The 20,611-nt window shown below is 43.1% G+C and overlaps 1 protein-coding gene across 2 annotated transcripts in view; it reads right to left on the reverse strand.

Moving 5' to 3' along the window:
• The window catches only part of Zc3hav1 (zinc finger CCCH-type containing, antiviral 1), a 58,213-nt gene that overhangs the window by 4,299 nt on the left and 33,303 nt on the right, over positions 1 to 20,611 (reverse strand). For both annotated transcript variants that reach the window (XM_008823482.3, XM_008823483.3), the window contains exons 6-12: positions 18,947 to 19,067; positions 14,348 to 14,522; positions 12,110 to 12,230; positions 7,243 to 7,345; positions 1,753 to 1,843; positions 895 to 1,025; positions 463 to 596 (exon numbers count right to left, since the gene is read on the reverse strand). In XM_008823482.3, the coding sequence (XP_008821704.1) occupies positions 463 to 596; positions 895 to 1,025; positions 1,753 to 1,843; positions 7,243 to 7,345; positions 12,110 to 12,230; positions 14,348 to 14,522; positions 18,947 to 19,067 (876 nt within the window). The remainder of the gene's footprint in view (positions 1 to 462; positions 597 to 894; positions 1,026 to 1,752; positions 1,844 to 7,242; positions 7,346 to 12,109; positions 12,231 to 14,347; positions 14,523 to 18,946; positions 19,068 to 20,611) is intronic.

Genomic DNA, 20,611 nt, shown 5'->3' on the forward strand with positions numbered 1-20,611 from the left:
CAGACCTAGGAAGTGGTTTATGGGAGGAAGTGGAAGAGTTTGGATCTGTGGGTTAGAGCTGCTCCCAGAGGAAACAAAGACAGGAGGCCTAGGGTAAGTAAGGCCCAGGACTCAAACCCCAAGTCAATGGAGCAATTCAAATGCAGGCATTAAATGGAATTGAGTTTATTTCCTCTCTATATGCTGCTTAGTACAAAGTAATTACCTAAGCGCCCCTCCCCCCCCATCTCCTATCTCTCTGTCTCTGTCTCTCAGATAGGCCCTCACTCTGCACTGTGTAGAAGTGGCTGGCCTGGAACTCACTATGTAGATCACGTTGGCCTCCAACTCATAGAGATTTGCCTGCCTCTGCCTACAAGTGCTGAGATTCTAGGCCTGTACCACCATGCCTGGCTACATGAACATCTTAATAAGTCCATGCACAGAGCTAGAGCTAGTAGTTTTTTCTACTCCAGCACAAACCTTTTCCATATCTGGTTTCACGACTCTCATGTAGGGCACACTCGAAATTATTCTTACAGATATAATCCACATAGGCGTGGCGTGTTGCGTGAAATAGGAGCACCTCCTCTTTATTCCTCATCCGTAGCTTTTTCCTAATATAGAGAAATGTGAGAGTTAATATCAAGAATACTGGACCAGTAAGATGGTTCCGTGCATAAAGACACCTGCTGCCACTGAACCTGATGACCTGAGTTCAATCCCATGGACCCATATGGTGGAGGGAGAGAACCAAACCCTACAAGCTATTCTCTATCTCCAGGTGAGTACCATCACATGTGCATGCCCCCACCCCTGCCTACCACTAAACAAATAAAAAAGAAGTAAAATAAAAAGAATACTTCTCTCTTAGTCTAGTTACTAACATTACCCAAAACAAGGTCTTATCGCCACCTTTGAAAAGCATCCGAGAGCTTTTGATTCCAGATCCTCTTCATCTTTTCAATCTTGAACTGCTTCATTGAAGTTTTAAATTGCTCACTTATTCTGATATATTCCTCATCCTGGCTATTAAGTTCTAGCAACTAAAAAAAAATTAGATATTTAGATGTTAACCAGGAAATACCTAAACATACTACATCCACATGTGTCCCTTCTGTGCTCTGACCATCACTGCCATCCTCAGGTGGGAGAGGCTGGCTTAGGGTGTTTACATCTGGCTCTTGTTTATTCTGGTAACAAACCATAAGGCATGTGCACCTGTCTATCAGGGCAACTTATGGCAAACAAAGAATTACACCCAAGGAAAGCAGAGGTTTCCTGTGGTATGTGACTTAGTCCAGAGACCTGGAAAGATCGTTTCCTAAAGCTCCCAAACCAGCCACTGGCAGAGGAATTGAAGATACCCAGGGAGTCCAACCAGACCAGCTTGCCCAACAGCTTGAGCCAGATGTGAGAGCTAAACAGTCTAGGAACTGTCTTCCCCCAACCAGGGTGACAAAGCAAGGCATGCCGAGCCAGGAGAATGTTAATCTCCAACTTCTAGTTTTCTCATTGATTGTGTTATGGATTTCACAGGGTTGTTGTGAGAATCTGCCCAGATGACACTGCATGTAGCCGAACCCTGAAACGCTGAAATGTCCTAGGAATAGTCATTGTCTGGGAAAAAACTACAATCATACATAGACATCTGCCTTTGAATCTCCATCCAAGTTTTGAAGAAGCAATTCATTGATTCCAATAACAAACCCATGTACTAATTACAAATCCACCTTTACAAGAGTCATCCACCAAACAAGTAAAACCAAATACCTCATATTCATTCGATTGGAAGTTGACACTAATCCTCTGGGAAAGAGAATTCGAGGCCAAAGCCTGTGTATTGGTCACAACTGGTTGATAGCTACAAATAAAGACAAAGGAGAATTCACTTGGCACCTGTTCCATACACTTATGTGACTTTCTATCCTTAACTTCCAGCCAGAAAGCCAGAGCCTCCTAGAGAGACACAGTGTTGATTTCTCTAATTCCTCTGGACTGCATCCAGAAAATTCCTGGTTCCAGTAACTAGCACTTAAAAGAAAAGACAGCAACTATACATAATTTAGTAAATTAAATGCTAAATGCTGTTTTCCTACTGATTTAAAATGCAAAAGCATTGGGTAGGCGAGATGGCTCAGTGGGTAGAGGTGCTTGCATGGAACCCTGTTGACCTAAGTTCAAATCCTAGAATAGAGGAGGGTAAACTTTAAGAGTTTAGAAGAAGCTTATGGGATAAATCAACCAAATGCAATATACAGACATTGTTTCGCTATTACAGGGAATAAATCAGCTATAAGAGGTCGTTTCAAAGAGAATGGGAAAACAGAACATGAAATGGGTGTTAGATGATATTAATGAGGTATTGTCAATTTTGTTAGGTACATTAGTAGCATTGCACAATGCTTAAAAACACCTTACCTGTTAGAGACACTCCTGGAATATTTACAGGGAAATGAAATTTGTAGTAAAATATTCCAGCAAAAGAAAGAAAATGTGAGGTGATGAGGATAGATGAAGCAGGATCAGTCAAGATGAAGCAGGATCAGTCACTGAAGCCAGCCAGGGTGTACATGATATAGCACTGCACAATTCTCTCAACTCATGTTGACATTTGAAATATGCAAAGCAATTGCATCTAAAAGATAAATGCTTTGGAGGGGGGCTATTATAAATCTTGTGTTAAATGAAGACTTTTGGAACAAGAAACATTGGTCCCTCCCCATTTATATTTTAAACTCAGATTTCTATTTTGTTTATATTTGTACTGTGAGGTAGATTGAGAAAATATGTGTTAAGATGCCCATGGAACCTGGGCCTGGTAGTGTCTTCCTTTTATCCCAGATCTCTTGAGTTCAATGGCATAGAAAAATCCCTGTCGTTTTATTTTTATTTTATGTGCATGCGTGCTTTGCTGGCCTGTATGTAAGTGTGCCATGTACATGCCTGGTGCCTACAGATGCCAGAAGAGGGCTTTGGATTCCCTGGAACTGGATTTAAGGATGAGTACTAGCCAGTTAGCTGCCATATGGGTGCTGGGAACCGAACCTGGATCCTTTCGAAGAACAGGAAGTGCTCTTAACTGCTAGGCCATCTCTTCAGCCCCCCAAAACTCTGTCATGACAAAACAAAACACAAAGATGCCCAGTGGGGCTCTCTGTGTTCGGCTATCCCTGGGCTGCTCAGTCGTACTTAGAGCTCATGTTCTAGTCCTCCAACAAGCGTGTTACCTCTGGATGGGAGAGCAGCATCAAAGCTGGCTCTCTGCATTATCCCCCTCTGATAGCCACCCACTTCACTTCCTACATAGTATTCCCAGGCGCCACCATTGATACAAAATATTTCAGTACAATAAGTAGGTAGACTGAGGGAGGGAGGAAGGGTTTTGCTAAGGATGACATTTATACAAATTATCATCACAGTCACACATTGCTTAATGATGGGATACGTTCTGAGAAATGTCTTGTTGGCTGCACACTTCATAGACTGAATTCACACAAACCTAAATGGTATGGTTTACCACAATCCTAAACTATCTGGAATCACCATCACGTGTGTGGTCCATTGACAGAAACACCATGCAGCGTGTGACTTTAGTACAAGGTTACAATAGGATGTTACTGGAAAGTGAAGAACAGAGAGAAGGAGAGTCACAGGTAAGGTTTGCATGGGACAGTGGCATTCCAGTCACTTGGTCACAAAAGATGCTGAATTCATAAGAGTGATGGAAAAGGTGTTGCAAATGGAGGCACTGTGACATATGTAAATTACGGAGCCCAGCAATGAGCTAACTAGAAGACATAGCTTGTAACCAACCAAACTAATTTGTTCTCTTAGAACAAACGTGTACAAAAAAGAACCACTCAGCTTGGAGGCAAGACAGGCTATTTCACTTTGACAGTTTCTGGTGTGCCAAAGGACACACACCAGTGGGGGCCTCTGCGTCCCACTAAATGAGAAAATAAATAAATAGTCAAAAAGTTAAAATTATTGGTACTGCCTTCTTGGTGGTGTTTTGTGGGGATTTTTGTTGTTGTTTGTTTTGTTTATCTCACTATGCAATTTTCACAAGCCTGGAACTTGTTATGTAGACCAGGCTGGCCTCAAACTCACAGAGCTAGACCTGCTTCTGCCTCCTAAGTGCTAGGATTAAAGGTGAGCACCACCACCCTCGGCTGCTTTTTATTTACACATGAAGTTTGGGAGGGCAGGAGAGATGGCTCAGCAGTTAAGAGCACTAACTGCTTTTACAGCAGTCCTGGGTTTGTGTCCCAGAATCCATATGATGGCTAACAACTATCTGTAACTCAGTTCCAGGGGATGCAACACCATCTTTTGGCCTCTATGAGCACTGCATGCATGGTGCATTTACACATATATAGGCAGAACATTCATACACATAAATTAAAATAAATTAATTAAAAACATTAAGTTTTAAAGCCTTAAGGAAATAAAATTGATGGAATTTTTATCAAAATATCTGTACTAGACAGCTTTAGTCTCAGCTTGACACACCTGGGTTGAGGGAGCCGCAATTGCCTCCACTGAACTGGTCTGTGGCTATGTCTGTGGGGCATCTTCTTGATTGTTGAGTGCTGTGGGAGGGCCCAGCCCACTGTGGCTAATGCCACCCCTGGGCAGGTGGGCCTGAGAAGGGACAAGGGAGCAAGCCAGTAAGCAGCGTTCCTCCATGGCCTGTGCTCCAGCTCCTGTTTCCAGGTTCCTGCCCTGAATTCCTACCTTGGGCTCCCTGACGAACTATGATCTGGGAGATGTAAGATAAACTCTTTCCTCCCCAAGTTGGTATTGGTCAGAGTGTTTTATCACAGCAATGGAGAAATAAACTAGAACAACATCCCATCAGTCAGGTTGTGGTACTGCATGCCTTTAGTCCTAGCACTCCGGAGGCAGAGGCAGGCAGATCTCTGTGAGTCTGAGGCCAGCTAGGGTCAACAGTGAGACTCTGTCTCAAAACAAACAAAAACAAAAGCATCCCCTTGAGACCATTCTAATGAATGAGCAGCTACAAAGATCGGGTCTTCTGAATGAGAACTATAGCACCTTCCATGTGCTTTTCTGCATGGTTTCTCCACCTAACATTTGTCAGGAACTGAAATACAGTCATTATTCCCTTAGCGGCAGGGATATAGCCTGAGCCATGTGTCTATCACCTGGCAACCTCACTGCTATGCACACCTATACAAACCAAGCAGGCCTCAATGTCCCTGGGCAATGCCACTGTTCTACTCCCACATATGTGGTTGTCGCTGGTTGCAGCTCCTTATCTCTCATCCACCAGTATGTGAGTTCCACAGGGGCAGGAGCTGAACCCCTCTGCCTTGAATATTTAAAATATGGGAAGAGATCTTAGCAGGATCAATTAAATTTCAATCAGAGAAAATAAGGCAGTTAGTTCAAGGAAGGCCATACCCAAAGAGATCATCAGATCAGCACTCTAAAGCTAAAATTCAGGAGTGCCCTGTTATCTTTGGGCATCTGATCCAAGATACCCAAGGGACATCTGACAGCAGAGAGCATTTAATCTCAGATACACATGTTTTCTTCTTACTCGTATGTATGACAGTGTTTAGTTTATATATTATGCATAAGAGATTAATGACAACAAAACAGAACTATTGAACAATGCCCTATGATAAAAGTTATGTGAATCTGATTCCCTCAATAGCAATCGGTCAGTGTCTTGTTTTACTGCATCATATTTTCAGGCTATAGTCAACAGGAAGTAATCAAAATGCCAGAAAGTGAAACTGTGGGAAAAGAGAGACCATGTTTGCTTTTGTACATATCAGTGCATGTACATATGTACACACTGAGTCCATTACCACCAAGTGAGTAAAAGTAATAACCAGAGGGACTGGAGAGACAGCTCAGCTGTTAAGAGCACTGGCTGCTCTTACAGAGGACCCAGGTTTGGTTCCCAGCATCCACATGGTGACCATCAACCATAACTCCAGTTCCAGGGGATCCAATGCCCTCTTCTGATTTCTGAGGGCATTGCATGCACCAGTGCACTGACATGCAGGCAGAACACTCATACACATAAAATTAAAATAAACAACCCCCCGTCCCAATTTTTTAAAGTAATAATCAGAGAAGTTGTCACCTGACTGATCACCTGATATATTAGCCACCACCTGATGTCTGGAAGGTATGGGTCGGCAGCCATGGGACAGTGCTACCATTAAGTCAGGTTCACAGAAGAGTAGGTGCAATCTCCAAATCCCCATAGCTTATGAGCAGACAGCAAAGTGTGAATTTAGGTGACCTAGAACCAGAGTTGGGTCTCTGACCTGGTCACAGTCAAGGACTCATGCTGCAGGCTGCCAATTGTGCAGTAGAACTAGAGCCAAAATCCCTCCCCAGGCCTGGGCTATCTATCCCTGGGCTCTTTCTGATGCTATCTTCCTTACTGCCTCACCTTAACCCTTTCAGCAGCTTTCTTTTTTCATGAGACACCTAGATTCTAGGACAGCTTGATTTTAACACCTGCCTTGAAACCTGTTTCATATAATCACACATACCCCAAGAGGGAAAAAAAAAAATCCAACTGCAAAGAAGTTCATAAACAATGCAGACTTTACTGAGTTTCACAGCAGGCTGGTGAGTTACAATGAATCCCCCATGGCAAAATTTCCTTGAAAAACCCCCTTTACTGCAAACTGATACAACTGATATGTCAATTAAAACTAAAACCAATTCCTTTATCCACCTTCATCTTCCTCCAAAGCCCTTAATGAGGCCGCTAGCTCAACTCTCTTAGCCTCCTGTACAAATCACACAGCACAACCAAAGACAGAGAGAGGAACCCACAGCAAAACAAAAACCCAGTGTATTTAGTACTTCTTAGGCCCCCTTCCCTTCATCAATATGGCCATCCACACACGGAGCAAATGAGGCCCAGAATATCACAGAGAACTGCCTAAAAGCCCCTGTGAGTTAAGGGGAAATATTGATCTCTCTGTCCAATCTACTCCCCCTCCCACCCGATGCAAGGCCTTCTTGCATCTGCTGCACAAGCTTCAACCAGGGAGCTGCACTCCTTGCCTCCTGGTCTGCGTGGGAGCTTTCAGTCACCCCACATTGCGAACCATCTCCTTAAGCATAACAGAAGCTGCAGTGAAATGCAGGCAGGAACTTCCAAAGAACACACGATTCAGATGCATGACTTGGAGAATCAGGGCCTGAGGAGCTCAGACATGTGCCAGCTAATGGTGCCAGTTAACGGTGCTTCAGGACACTTACTCTGGACCTCTTCTTAGCTGCTCCATATCCTTCAAAGAAATGAACACTGGCCTTCGGATGACATCCCTTTGAGTCTTAGAAGTTACATTTGTCTGAATCATCCCTTTAGACAGAAATAAAACAAAATCAAGACTGGGTCCTAGAATATGATTCATTTTCCAGAGGTTATCTGCACAGCAAATATTTATGACTGAATTGTATAAATACAAAGGGACAGCGTAGTTTTGGATGATAGTTGTTCATGGTAAAAAGCTTGTATCCCTCATGGCCCTTAATAGAAAATTCAGAATGCAAAGTGGTGAATGAACATTGAGGAAATAATCTAATCTTCACATTGAAGAAAATGAAAAAGAAAAGCTAAAACAGCCAGTAAGACATCACTTGTCCAGGGCCTGGGAACACAGCCTAGCAGGCAAAGTGCTTGGCATTCAAGTGTGAAAACATGACTTTGGATTCCCAGAACCCACATAAAAGCCAGACATGATATGCAAGTGTCTGTAATCCCAGCACTCCTACGGGAAGATGGGAAGCAGAGACAGGGCAGTCCCCAGAGGCTCCCAGGTCAGCTAGCTTGGCAGATATAGAAACAATAAGGCCCTGCCTCAAAGAAGGTAGAAAGTGAGGACCAATACTTTGGGTTGTCCTCTGACCTCCACATACACTCACATGGCACACAGACACACAGACACAGACACACAGACACAGACACAGACACACACACACACACACACACACACAAACAGGATAAAAATACTACTCATTTAAGCTGTCCTAAGGGGGATGTAGTGGCTGTATCTAGAAGGCCTTTGTTTTTTTTAAAACATCAAGTGTGAAATGTTATTTTCAACTTATGGATAGTGTAGACCTGACTCAAAAGGTACCTTTTTCAAAGAGAAAATCATTACACATTATTAGAGAGTTCAAAGTGGCACAAGTGCTTTGAAAAAGAGTTTAGCAACTTCTCGTAAAAAAACCTGTTGGCCAGGTGTGGTTGTGCACACCTTTAATGCCAGAACTTGTGAGGCAGAGCCAGGCCTAGGGCTTCTGATCCTCCTCCCTTCACTACATGAGTGTTGGGATTACAGGTATGAACCATCTGGTTTATGCAATGCAAGGCTTCAGCTGAGCTATATCTCCAATCCTCCTTCTTAATTACATTTATTTATTTATTTATTTATTTATTTATTTATTTTGTGCTTGTGTACATGCCACAGCTTTTATGTGGAGGTCAGAGGAGAAGTTGTAGTTCGTTCTCTCCTTCTACCATGTGGGTTCCAGGGGATCAAACTCAGCTCATCAGGCTTGGAGTCACATGCCTTTACCTGCTGAGGCCTTTCACCAGTCCTCACTGACCCTCTCAGATGTGGCCTCCAAGAGGCAATGCACAGTGTCCAAGTTGTGCAGACTCTGAATGAGGCACTTTGGTTTTCCTCTACCCATTACTCCTTTTTTTTTTTTTTTTTTTTTTTTTTTTTTTTTTTCTTGTCTTTTTGAAGCAGGGTCTCCCTGTAGCCTCAGCTGTCCTGGGAACTCACTATGTAGACCAGGTTGGCCTTGAACTAGCAGGCCTGTGCCTGCCTCTGCCTCCCGAGTGCTGGGACTACAGGAGTGCGCCACCACACCTGGCTTTTTTTTAAATATTTTTAATTTGTATTTTATGTATATGAATATATTGCCTGCATGTGAGTAAGTGCATCCATGTCAACTTGCAGAGATCAGAAGAGGTATTAGGTCCCTCGGAACTGGAGTTACGGATGGTTGTTAGCAGTCATGTGGGTGCTGGGAAGCAAACCTGGGTCCTTTGCAAGAACAGCTCACTTAACCACTGAGCCATCTCTCCAGCCCCCATTACTCTTTTAAACTGTGAAACTTGTATAAGACCACCAAAGGCAGAAGTCACTTTTAATTCCATCACTCAGTAGAATAGATTTCCTTTATTGATTCACAAGCACATTGCTGCAATGACTAGGCATGTGAATTTTTCTTTTTGGTCTTTTTGAGACAGGGTCTCCCCGTAGCTCTAGCTGGCTTGGAACTTGCTATATAGACCTGGTTGGTTTCGATCTCTCAGAGATCTGCCTGTCCCTGCCTCCGGAGGGAGTACTAGGATTAAAGGCATGTACCACCACTAGCCTGGCAAGTCAAAAAAAATTTTTTTTAATATTTTATTATTTTTATTTTATGTATATGAGTGTATTGCCTGCATGTATGTGAGTGCACCCATGTCGTGCAATGCCATGGAGATCAGAAGAGGGCTATGGATTCCCCTGGAACTGGAGTTAAGGACGGTTCATAGCCGCCATGTGGGTGCTGGGAATTGAACCCAAGTCCTCTGTAAGAGCAGTCGGTGCTCTTAACAGCTGAGCCATCTCTTAACCCTGGTTTCCTTCTTTTTAAAGCATGGATATGGATCAGTAAGATGGCTCAGTGGGTAAAGGTACTCACTACTAAATCTGACCTCTTCAGTTTGAATCCTGGGACTCATCCTTAACTCCTGTTCTGGGGAAATCCAAAGCTCTCTTCTGATCTTTGCGGGCATTGCACAACACGGGTGCACTTACTTACATGCAAGCATAACACTCATAAACATAAAATAAAAATAATTTTTAAAGATTCAATTTCTAGGGGGAGGTGCAAATAGGGGAGCTTAATACCATCAAATTATATTGTATAATATATTTGTGAATTTGTATTCACAAAATTAAATGAAAATTAAATTAAACAAAAATCAGTTTCTAGGGCTGGAGAGGTTTAGTGATTCAGAGCACTTACTGCTCTTGCAGAGTACTGATATTTGGTTCCCAGCACCCGCATCAGGAGACTGTAACTCTAGCTCCAAGGGATACAACACCTCAGAACTTGCAATTATGTGCACATACCCACACACATATAATTTTTAAAAAAATAGCTGGTTATGGTGGCATGTGCCTTTAATCCCAGTACCCCAGAAGCAGAGGCAGATGGATTTCTGTGAGTTCAAGGCAAGGCAAGCCTGGTCTATATAGTGAGTTCTAGACCAGCTGGGACTCTGTCTCAAAAAACAAAAATAACAAAAAAATACTTTTTAAAAATCATTTTCCATTTTAGATGAAACAAACAACCAGGAAAATAACATAAATTTAGAGTATAACCATTTTCATTTTTATTTGTTTTTTTTTTTCTTTTTCGGTCTTTTTGAGACAGGGTCTCCCTGTAGCCCCAGCAGGCCTGGAACTCACTATGTAGACCAGCCTGACCTCGAACTCACAGAGATCCACCTGCCTCTGCCTCCTGAGTGCTGGGATTAAAGGCGTGCACCACCACGCCCAGCAAGCACAATCACTTTCACTTAGTAATACCCCATTTATTTTTACTACCTAGTTTTCATAATCATAAATTTTAATAACTCCCCCACCCCAATGGTCCACTGATATTTAATACCCTAATTTATTTACTCACTATTCTTCTGGTATACAGGCTATTCCTGTAAATTTTTTAAAATTTATTTTTATTTTTTGTGTATGAGTGTATTGCCTGCATGTGTGTAAGTGCACCTGTGTCATGCAATGCCCATGGAGGTCAGAGGAGGGCGTCGGATTCCCCTGGAACTGGAGTTAAAGACAGTTGTTAGCCGCCATGTGGGTGCTGGGAATCAAATCCAGGTCCTCTGCAAGAGTAGTCAGTGCTCTTAACTGCTGAGCCATCTCACCAGTCCCCTCCTATAAATTTTTAAGTGTTGCAGACAAAGCTTCAATAAAGATCCTCACAGCCTAAATTATTTCCTAAAAAGGATTTCAGAGGAAACAAAAAGTTGGCATATTTCAACATGCCTTGGTGTGAATGCCAGGTTGATTTCCAAAATCACTGGTATAATAAATAGTCCCTAAAAGTTACATTGCTTACTACATAGTAAATGGTGCCAGGACTCCAGCTCAGAGACCCCCTGGGAAGGTCAAGGGCTAGAGAAAGTCTCACTTCTTCAAAGCACCTGTGGGACTGGTCCTCAAAGGGTGAGAATCTGACCACACTCACAAGTGTCCCTGGGGTATGACGGCAAGGGGACAGTATTTTCAGAGGGAAGTTGGTTTCTGCCTGCATTTCTGTTTTACTAAACACAGACAGATTGGTAGAAGCTAAGAGACTTTTCTACAGTGGTTCAGACAAGCATGGTGGAGAGCCAGTTGCTTGAGTGGAGGTAATGGATGCTGAAACCACAGATTGAAGTACATGAAATCAATGGCAAGTTTCTAAAATGTCTATGGGTGCTCAGAGACCCAAGGCTTCCACCGTAGTCACCGACAACTGAACACACAGCTATGCCCCTAGAATCAGAACCTCAGCCTGACAGAGCTACAGTACCCTCTAGAGATTTCTTGTCCAATCCTCTGATTTTCCAAAGGAGGGAAGTGGGCCTAGAGAAGCTGGATGCCCTCCCCAAGGTTGCACAGCAAGTGTCTATTGGAGTCAGGACTCCAGAACACGAATCCGACAGCACCAGCTGCCACTCCACAGGACTGCTCCACCAGCTAAAAAGATCCATGACCCTGGGGCTGGAGAGATGGCCCAGCAGTTAAGAGTACTGGCTGCTCTTGCAGAGGACTGGAGTTCAGTTCCCAGCACCCACATGGTGGCTCACAAGCCTCTAAACTCCCTCATTCTAGTTCTAGGGGACCCAGTGCCCTCTTCTGGCATCCATGGGTACTGTATGCATGTGGCGCACTTCTACACATACAGGTAAAACACTCATATACATAAAATAATTAATAAAAATATTTTTAAAAGACACCTTGGCCCTGGGTGTGGCAATGCACTTGGATTGCTTCCACTCTCGGGTGTGCTCTGGGCTGGATTCCACTGACACACCACATCACCAAACACAAGAACTCACCTTGGAAACTTAGCTCATAGTCCTGAGAACCCACCCGAAATGGCACAACTCCCCTGGGCCAGGACTGGAAGAAAGACTCCAGGTATGAAGAGTCAATGTCGGAACTGGGCTGGCCGATGTTCTATTGAAATAAAAATTTAAGAACACATAGGTGAAGACCTGAGAGTGGGTTAATAGGAAATGTCCACTGTTCTGTCTTACACAGTTTGGTTTTAGTCATGGGATTAGAAGGACATCCTCCCAAGCTGTGAGAACTTCCAGCCGGAAACCACACTACAGTGCTGGTGAGAGAGAGAGAAAGCACTGTCCTATACTCATAGTGAATGCCTGAAAAATGTAACTATAATATTCTTCTTACACCTTACACCTTCTATAATAGCCAAGCCAGTCTGCACCTGCTGTCTTCTAGAATCCAAGACTGGATTCTTGTGTGAAATAGAACATCATGGGCTATTTTAGTTCAGTTTGGAGTTGTATCAAAGGCAAGTCACAAAGATCTTCTGTCCTTCCTCTAAGATCCAATACAGATACTGCTGGTCAAATATAAATGGCCCAGCTCTCTCCTCTGCCCTTACCAAAGTAACTAAAATGATCAAGCCTCCAGCCAGTCAACTACACTAATGACACACTTCAACTTTGCCACCTACTAAGGTTATGATGAAAGGTGTGCAAAGGATTCAAGAAATACAGATCTAGACTCTGGTTTCAAGACATCTATGAAGAATGTTAACATGTGAATGGTGGGTAAAGGAGTGTGTCAAAGTTAAGCCACCATTCTGTGTCCACCCTGTGGCAGGTGAAGGCTGGAATCCCCCACCCCTCATCTACCTGAAGGGTCTCCCAAAATTTAAAGGTTGGATAACACTTATTTCTTAAGAACTAGGAGGAGGGATTAATGACAGTCAAGTCCTGCTAGCTGCCCATGTCGGGGAGGAGCTGAGGATACTTCAACTTTTTGCTAAGGTTCTTGGTTCTCCCCTCCAGAAGGCAAAGGCCTGCCAAAGTCTGTCAGCAGAAGGCACTAGAACAGAGGCACCTGAGGAAGATATCTTGGAGCAGAGTCTAAGTGGTCTTCATGCTGAAGACCAGCAGGAATGGAGAGGGAAAAGCTGTGCTCAAGCATTTGCACACAGTGCAAGGCTGGTGTCAACCTGAATGTGTGCCTGGAGGTGGGGCCAGGACATCAGGTAGAGAGGACTTCAGTAGAACTTTCTAACCTCTGGCATCTAGCAATTAAATCAAACCACAAAGATATTTGATGAGATTGCTGCCAATAGAGATGGTTGGAAAAGATCTCTGCCATGATTGGGTGGTGCCTGGTTGCCGGGGACTCGAACCCACGACCCCTGGCGAGGTGGTGCACTTACATACATGCAGGCAATATGCTCATGTACATAAAATAAAATATATAAAATATTTTTTAAAAAAGAAATCACTTTGATTTGAAGATCTTTCTCCCTCCCTCCTTCTCCCTCTCATCCTCTTTTTTAATTTATTTATTTTATGTGTATGAATGAGTGTGTGGCTTGCATGTAAGTGAACCCATGTCGTGCAATGCCTGTGGAAGACAGAAGAGAGTGCCAGATCCCCTGGAACTGGAGTTATGGGTGGTTGTTAGCCGCCGTGTGGGTTCTGGGATTTGAACCCATGTCTTCTGCAAGAACAACCAGTACTCTTAACCACTGAGCCATCTCTCCAGCCCCCACCCACTTTTTAAAATCCTGTGAATCAAAGGAAGAGATGCTGACACTGAAGGAATGAAGCTTATCGAACTTCTCTTCTACTTTCCTATGTCCCCTCTGTGGGTCAGCCTAGAATCTCCTAGTCCAGTCCTTCAAGTTCATCTGAGTCCAATCTCTGGCTGACCAGATGTGGTTTCCATGCTGCAGCAGCTTAACACATTCTCTGAGTACAATTAGCCATCCCATCATCTCCATCAATCTCCTAATTTGTCTTCTCATTCTCTTTGCTGGCTCAGAGCAGCAGTCTCTGTACATTTGCTACTGATACAAGGAAAGCTAGCTCATTCTCTAGTCCATCCCTATGAATGAGGAAAGAGGGAAATGTGGATGTGTCTCCTAAGTTTCCTGAAAAATAATTAATATATGTTTGTGTTTCTGATTCTTTCTGGAATCTATGCTTTCTGAGCAACACAACACAGTCCTGTATGTAGCCTTTAAACATTTGGTTAGCGTTTCGGTGTTTTGTTTTCCTCCCGCAAGGGGAAATGGTACTCACCTCACCCCCATATTGAATCCATTTGTTAGATTCATTCTTCCAATACCAAAGCCATTTGGTGGTGAAGACAGAGTTCACTGGCTTTGTGACAGATGAAGGAGTAGAGAGGCGCCGGACAGGATTAGAGCCAAAGGTCATCTTCTGGAAATTAATTTCATATATTCCTGTCAAAAAGCTGAGAGAGAAAAGTATAAAAGTAATTAAATACCTCAGTTACCTCAGTTACCTCTGTTTTCTACATTCTAGTCTTGCCTATCAAGAGTCAGAATTAAAATTCTAGGGCTACAATGTATCTTTACGTTTCTTCCTTCCTCCCTTCCTCCCTTCCTTCCTCCCTCCCTTCCTTCCTTCCTTCTTCCTTTCCTTCTCCTTTGTTTTTTTTTTTAATATTTTTTATTTTTAAATTATGTATATATATGTAGGTCTATGTGTGGGTCTGTGCATATGAATGCAAGCACCCATAGATGCCAGAAGAAAGCATTTGATCCCCTGGAACTGGAGTTACAGATGGCTGTTAGCCACCATGTGGGTGCTGGGAACTGAACCCAGGTCCTCTGCAGGAGCAGCCAGTGCTTTTAACTGCTGAGTCATCTCTCCAGACCTCCTTCTTCTTACCTTTAAATGGTAATGGAGAGTGAGCCTAAATTTCTTCCTACAGCTCCAGATCTTATACATAAATGAAAAACTGAAATACAGACAGGTAATTATCTATCCCACATATTTAACTGTTTCTCAAAATATATTCTTTCCCTAAATAAATATCCCCCAATAAAATTACCTACAAACAAGTAATTGGCTCAGTATTAGAAAGTAATTTAGAAACTCACTTTTTAATTAAAAAATATTTACTGTTTATTCAAATAATTTACCTAGTCTGGGAACTCTGAGAGGACAGACAAGGGCAAAGTTACGACAAGGACAAAGTTATTTTCACAATAATATTAAGACACTGTCATCTTCTTTGTTTCATATTTTTATGAGTACATGATAGTTTTCTAGAGGTTACATGATAACCATGATTTCACAGCAGATTTAATTTTTATTTATGTGTGTGTTTGTGTATGTATGTGTCTGTGTGTATATGCCACATGTGTGCAGGTGCCTTTTGTGGTCAGAGAGGACATCAGATCCATGAAGCTAGAGTTGCAGGTGGTTGTGAGCTGCCTGATGTGGGTGCTGGGAACGGAAGTCAGGTCCTCTGCAACAGCAGCAAGCGCTCTTAACCGCTAAGCCTTCTCTCCATTCCCTCACAGCAGATTTCATAAAGAAACAAATATAAAGCTAGGTATCAGGGTGTAAGCCTTCAATCCCAGCATTGGGGGGTAGAGGCAGGTGGCTCTCTGGAAGATCAAGGATAGCTTGGTCTACATAGAAAGTTCCAGGCTAGTTGGGGCTAGAGGGAGACCCTGAATCAAAAATAAAAACAAAAACCAGAAAAGGAGCAAATATGAAAATCCAGTTGTTCTCTATTAAGTCAGACATTAAAGATATTTACACTGCCTCCCCAGTGATATTATTGTTTCTTTAATTTTTTTTTTTTGGTCTTTTTGAGACAGAGTCTCTCTGTAGCCCCAGCTGTCCTGGAACTCACTATGTAGACCAGGCTGGCCTTGAAATCACAGAGATCTGCCTGCCTCTGCCTCCCGAGTACTGGGATTAAAGGCGTGCACCACTCTTTAATTTTTTATTTTGGCAAGGTCTTATGTAGTCCAGGCTGGCCTCAGACTCAATATGCAGCTGAAGATGTCCTTGAACTCCTGATCCTCCTGCCTCTACCTCCCAAATGTGCCACCATGCCCTGTTTAGCTGACCTGGACTTGCTATGTAGTACTGGCTGGCTTCAAATTCACAGAAATCTGCCTCTGCCTCTTAAGTGCTGGTGGGATTACAGGCACAAGTCACCATGCCCAGCATGTTCCCTTTTATTCTTAATTTCATTTTTAAGTGAGTCAACAGTTTTTCTTAGTCTTTTTTTTTTTTTTTAAGGGTTGCATGTAACCCAGGATGGTCTAGAACTTACTATGTGGTCGCAGATGACCTCAAACTCCTGGTCCTCCTGCCTCTAGTCTCCCAAGTGCTGACAGGACTGTGCCACCACACCCAACTAGGTTTTATTTACTTTTTTATTTATCATTATTGTGTGTATATGTGTATGATGTGTGTCCATGATGTGTGTGTATGTGTGTGTGTGTGTGTGTGTGTGTATGCATGGGAGGTCAGAGGACTAACTCTAAGGAGTCAGTTCTCTCCTTCCACTGTGGGTCTTGGGGACTGAGCTCACATCACGTTTTTTTACCTGCTGAGCCATCTCACCAGCCCTGGGCTTTAATTTTAATATGATAAATTAATGCTAGCTATAACTCACATAACTAGACCCTTAATAAATTTCAAGAGTGAAAACATTATTGAGATGAAAGTTTGAGAACTGCTGCACTAAGAATGATCTCTTAGATCTTTAGCTCTTTATACAGAAAGATTTGGACTCCAGGGAACATGTAAACAATATTGGTAATCATAGGTGAAGGGTGTAGAATCAGGAAAACATGTTTACTGGAAGCAAGCACAGGGTCCAAGGATACTGCTGAACATTACCCCACAACAAATAATTTTCTAGTCCCAAATGCCAATAGTTTCAAGGTTAACAAACTAGGTTTACCTAGGGGGAAAAATATGTAGCACCTAGATACCAGAACAGATGGTGCCGCCCTCTAGTGGCAGAATCCAGCAACACAGGACCTCTACCAAAAAGTTTGCTAAATTCTGCACAGGATGAAATGTACATTTCTCTCCTGCACATTGTAGGTGAATGTGGTCCTGTGGTGCTATCACCCATGCCAGCCCTGGAAGAAGCAGAAATATAAACCACCCTCTTAGATGCCTCTAGAATACAGAGAGCAGCACACATAAAGCAGAAAATGCTAAAGCAAGTAAATTTCTGGACTAGAATCACATGGAATTACTCAACTCATATGTGTACACGTGTATATGTGGGCAATACATGTGCATGTGTGCCTGGAGGCCAGAGGTCAACTTCAGGTCCACCATTGTCTTTGGGGTTTGTTTTGTTTTGTTTTGTTGAGATGGGTCTCTCACTGGTCTGGAACTCCCAAAGCAGGCAAGGCTAAGATTTCCCCTATCTTCACTTTCCCAGGGCACACACCACTACACCTGGATTTTTTTTTTAAATTTCCCCTGTGTGTTCTGGGGATTGAACTCAAGCACTTTCCTGACAAAGTTATCTCTCCAGGTCTCAAATAATATTTTTAAATTATGAAATTAAGCCAAAGTCTCATTTGTTCTGAATCATGTAAGGTTTCTTTAAAAATGTGTGTGATATGTATGAGGGGGCTGGAGAAGAGCACTGGCTGATCTTGCAGAGGACCTGGGTTCTGGTTCCCAGCACCCACGTGGCAGCTAACAACTGTCTATAACTCCAGGTCCAGGAGATCCACTGTCCTCTTCTGGCCTCCACAGGCATTGCATACACACGGTGCCCTTACATTCATGCAGACAAAACACCTATACACATAAAATATAAATAAATAAATGTTTTAAGTGAGGGTATATATTTGCAAAGTTGTGTGTGTCTACAAGTGCACTTGTTCATGAGTGTGTGCACATTTGTGTAGAGGGCAGAGGTCAATCTTGGCTGTCATTCTCAGCCACCATCCATCTTGTTTTTCTGAGGCAGGTGTTTTCACTGGCCTGGAGTTCACCATGTAGGCTAGATTGGCTGCCAGCATGCCCAGGGGATCCCTGTCTCCTCCACCCCAGGGCTGGGATTTATAAGCACATGCTACCAAGACCAGCTTTTTTTTTTTTTTTTTTTGTCTTTTTTGAGACAGGGTCTCCTTGTAACCCCAGCTGTCCTGGAACTCACCATGTAGACCAGGCTGGCCTCAAACTCATAAAGATCCGCCTGCCTCTGCCTCCCAAGTGCTGGGATTAAAGATGTACGCCACCACACCTGGCGACCAGTTTTTTTAAAACATGGGTCTAGGGATCAAACTAGTTCCCCATGCTTGTAAGGCAAGCCTTTATTGTCTGAGCTCTCTCCCTAGCCCTCATTTAGGGTTTAAATTTAAAAAACTTTATATATGTATAGGTATGTGTGAGTGTGGGTATACATATGCCACTGTGCACAAGTGGAGGTTGGAGGACAACTTTCAGGAGCTGGTTCTCTCTTCCCCCTTACTGAAGCAGGTTCTCCTGCTATGTGGCTTATTCCAGGCTAGCTGGACATAGGAGTGCTAGCATTACAGATATGGGTTGCCACTTCTGGCTTTTTACATGATTTCCAGGGGGCAAATTCAGGTCGTTGGGCTTTGGGGAGAGTGCTTTTACCCATGCGCCTGTCTCCCTGGCCTCATTTAGTGTTTTTGATAGTGACGGGCTGTTAAGAGTGTGAACTGACCTCCAGCCTGTGTTTTTCTGCTAGACACACCAACTAACCAAGCGATCATACCACTCTCCATTTTACTTCCGTTCCTGGATACTTCTAGCATCTCTAGCATCGGTCATCTCAGGAAGCCATGGGCCTAGCGTGAAGCTTTCCTCTGATGTGTTATGGATCCTGTTAGCCAAAGTACACCAACTTACGTGTCAGTTTGGGGATTACAATAGGCCTGCTCGATGTTCTCCATGTCCTGGAAGTCCACCCAGGTGGATATGAACATCTGCCACCGGTAGGGCAGGTGAAAGTGGATTTTGCTACAGTTGCCTAAAAAGACAGAGATGGGGTTTATAGTCCAACATGGGGGTTTCTAACCACATTAACCAAGTTTACTACTGACTTCCTGTCAAGGCTGGCCTTTCCCACCCTGCCAGGCATTTCCCATGGATCCCTTCACTTCCTTTATTACCCATGGAAACGCATCAGAAAATAAAAACCCCCACTCTGCGCAGACATTTTACCCACATGGAAACCTGAGGTATTTATAAATTTGTGGTTACCCTTTCCATACCCTTCTCTTCCCCCAAATAAATAAAAGATTAAGATAACATGCTCTCCAGCACTGGCAGCCCCTTGTATCTCTTTGAAGCCCTGGCCTAAAAGTCATCTCTTCCAGAATGAATCCCCTACAACTACTCTACCTCCACACTGATCCGACTGGTATTTTGAATTCCCTAAGCTGGTATTGCAAGCCAGTTTGGGCTGGATGTTATGTACTTGCTAATTTTAAGAAGTATTCTCTTTTGTGGATGCACTGGTGCCCCACATTAATTACGGACACTGAAGGAGAAGTTGCATCATTATGTAGCTTATGTCTCCCTTGCACAACTGGCATGGGACTGGATGTCAAAAGATGGCACCAAAATGGATACTTGCTGAAGAAGGAAGTATTATCACCCCAAGGTAACGAAAACAGAAAATGGTTCTCAAATTTTTCATTGTGTTATGTCTAAATCACTTTTGAAATGGTAAAAAGACACCTGGCTACATTAAAGCAGAAAGACAGGGGCTGGAAAGATGATTCAATTAAAAGATGGCTGCTCTTGCAGAGGACCTGGGTTCGATTCCCAGCACCCACATGGTGGCTGACAACTGTCTGTAACTCCAGTTCCAGGGGAGCTGAAGCCCTCTTTTGATCTCCGAGCAGGCATTGCATAACATGGGTACACTTACATACATGCAAGCAATACATTCATACATGTAAAATAAAAATAAAATAAATAAGATATTGTAAAAACAATTTATTTTGAGACAGGATCTCATTAAGTTGCTCAGGCTGGTCTCACACTCACTACATAATCCAGACAGGCCTTGAATTATGACCCTCCTACTTCAGACTTTCAAGTAGCTGGTTTTGCAGGCCTGCCACCATCCTCAGCATATGGCTATGGTAATTAAGAGACATGTTCTTTAGGTATGCAAATTCTGATTTGATTATTTTTCATAAATAATAAAATTTTTTAAATCAGAAAGGGGAAACCCACAGAACAACACTGCTCTAGACATAAATGACTCAGAAGTATGTAACAGGCATTGTAATCTACACCACACCCCCAGTACAATGACTCTTTATCAACAAGAAGAAAGAAAAGATGCTCTGGGAGAGGAGTCAGTTTTTCAGTGTGTAGTCACTGGTGAGCTTCCCATGCACCAGTAAATGACCCCCCTGCCAACCTGTGCTCATGCAAACAACCCTAATTAAACTCAGTGAATCATTTAAAAAACAGACATGAATGGAAGAAGAAGGCTTGTTGGAAAGAAGGGGTTCAGTGGAGAGGGAAGGGGATGAATGAGGGGAATAGGGAGTGAAA

The sequence above is a fragment of the Nannospalax galili genome, unplaced genomic scaffold (genome assembly GCF_000622305.1).
Source record: "Nannospalax galili isolate Female #2095 unplaced genomic scaffold, S.galili_v1.0 scaffold307, whole genome shotgun sequence".
NCBI classification, from domain to species: domain Eukaryota; kingdom Metazoa; phylum Chordata; class Mammalia; order Rodentia; family Spalacidae; genus Nannospalax; species Nannospalax galili.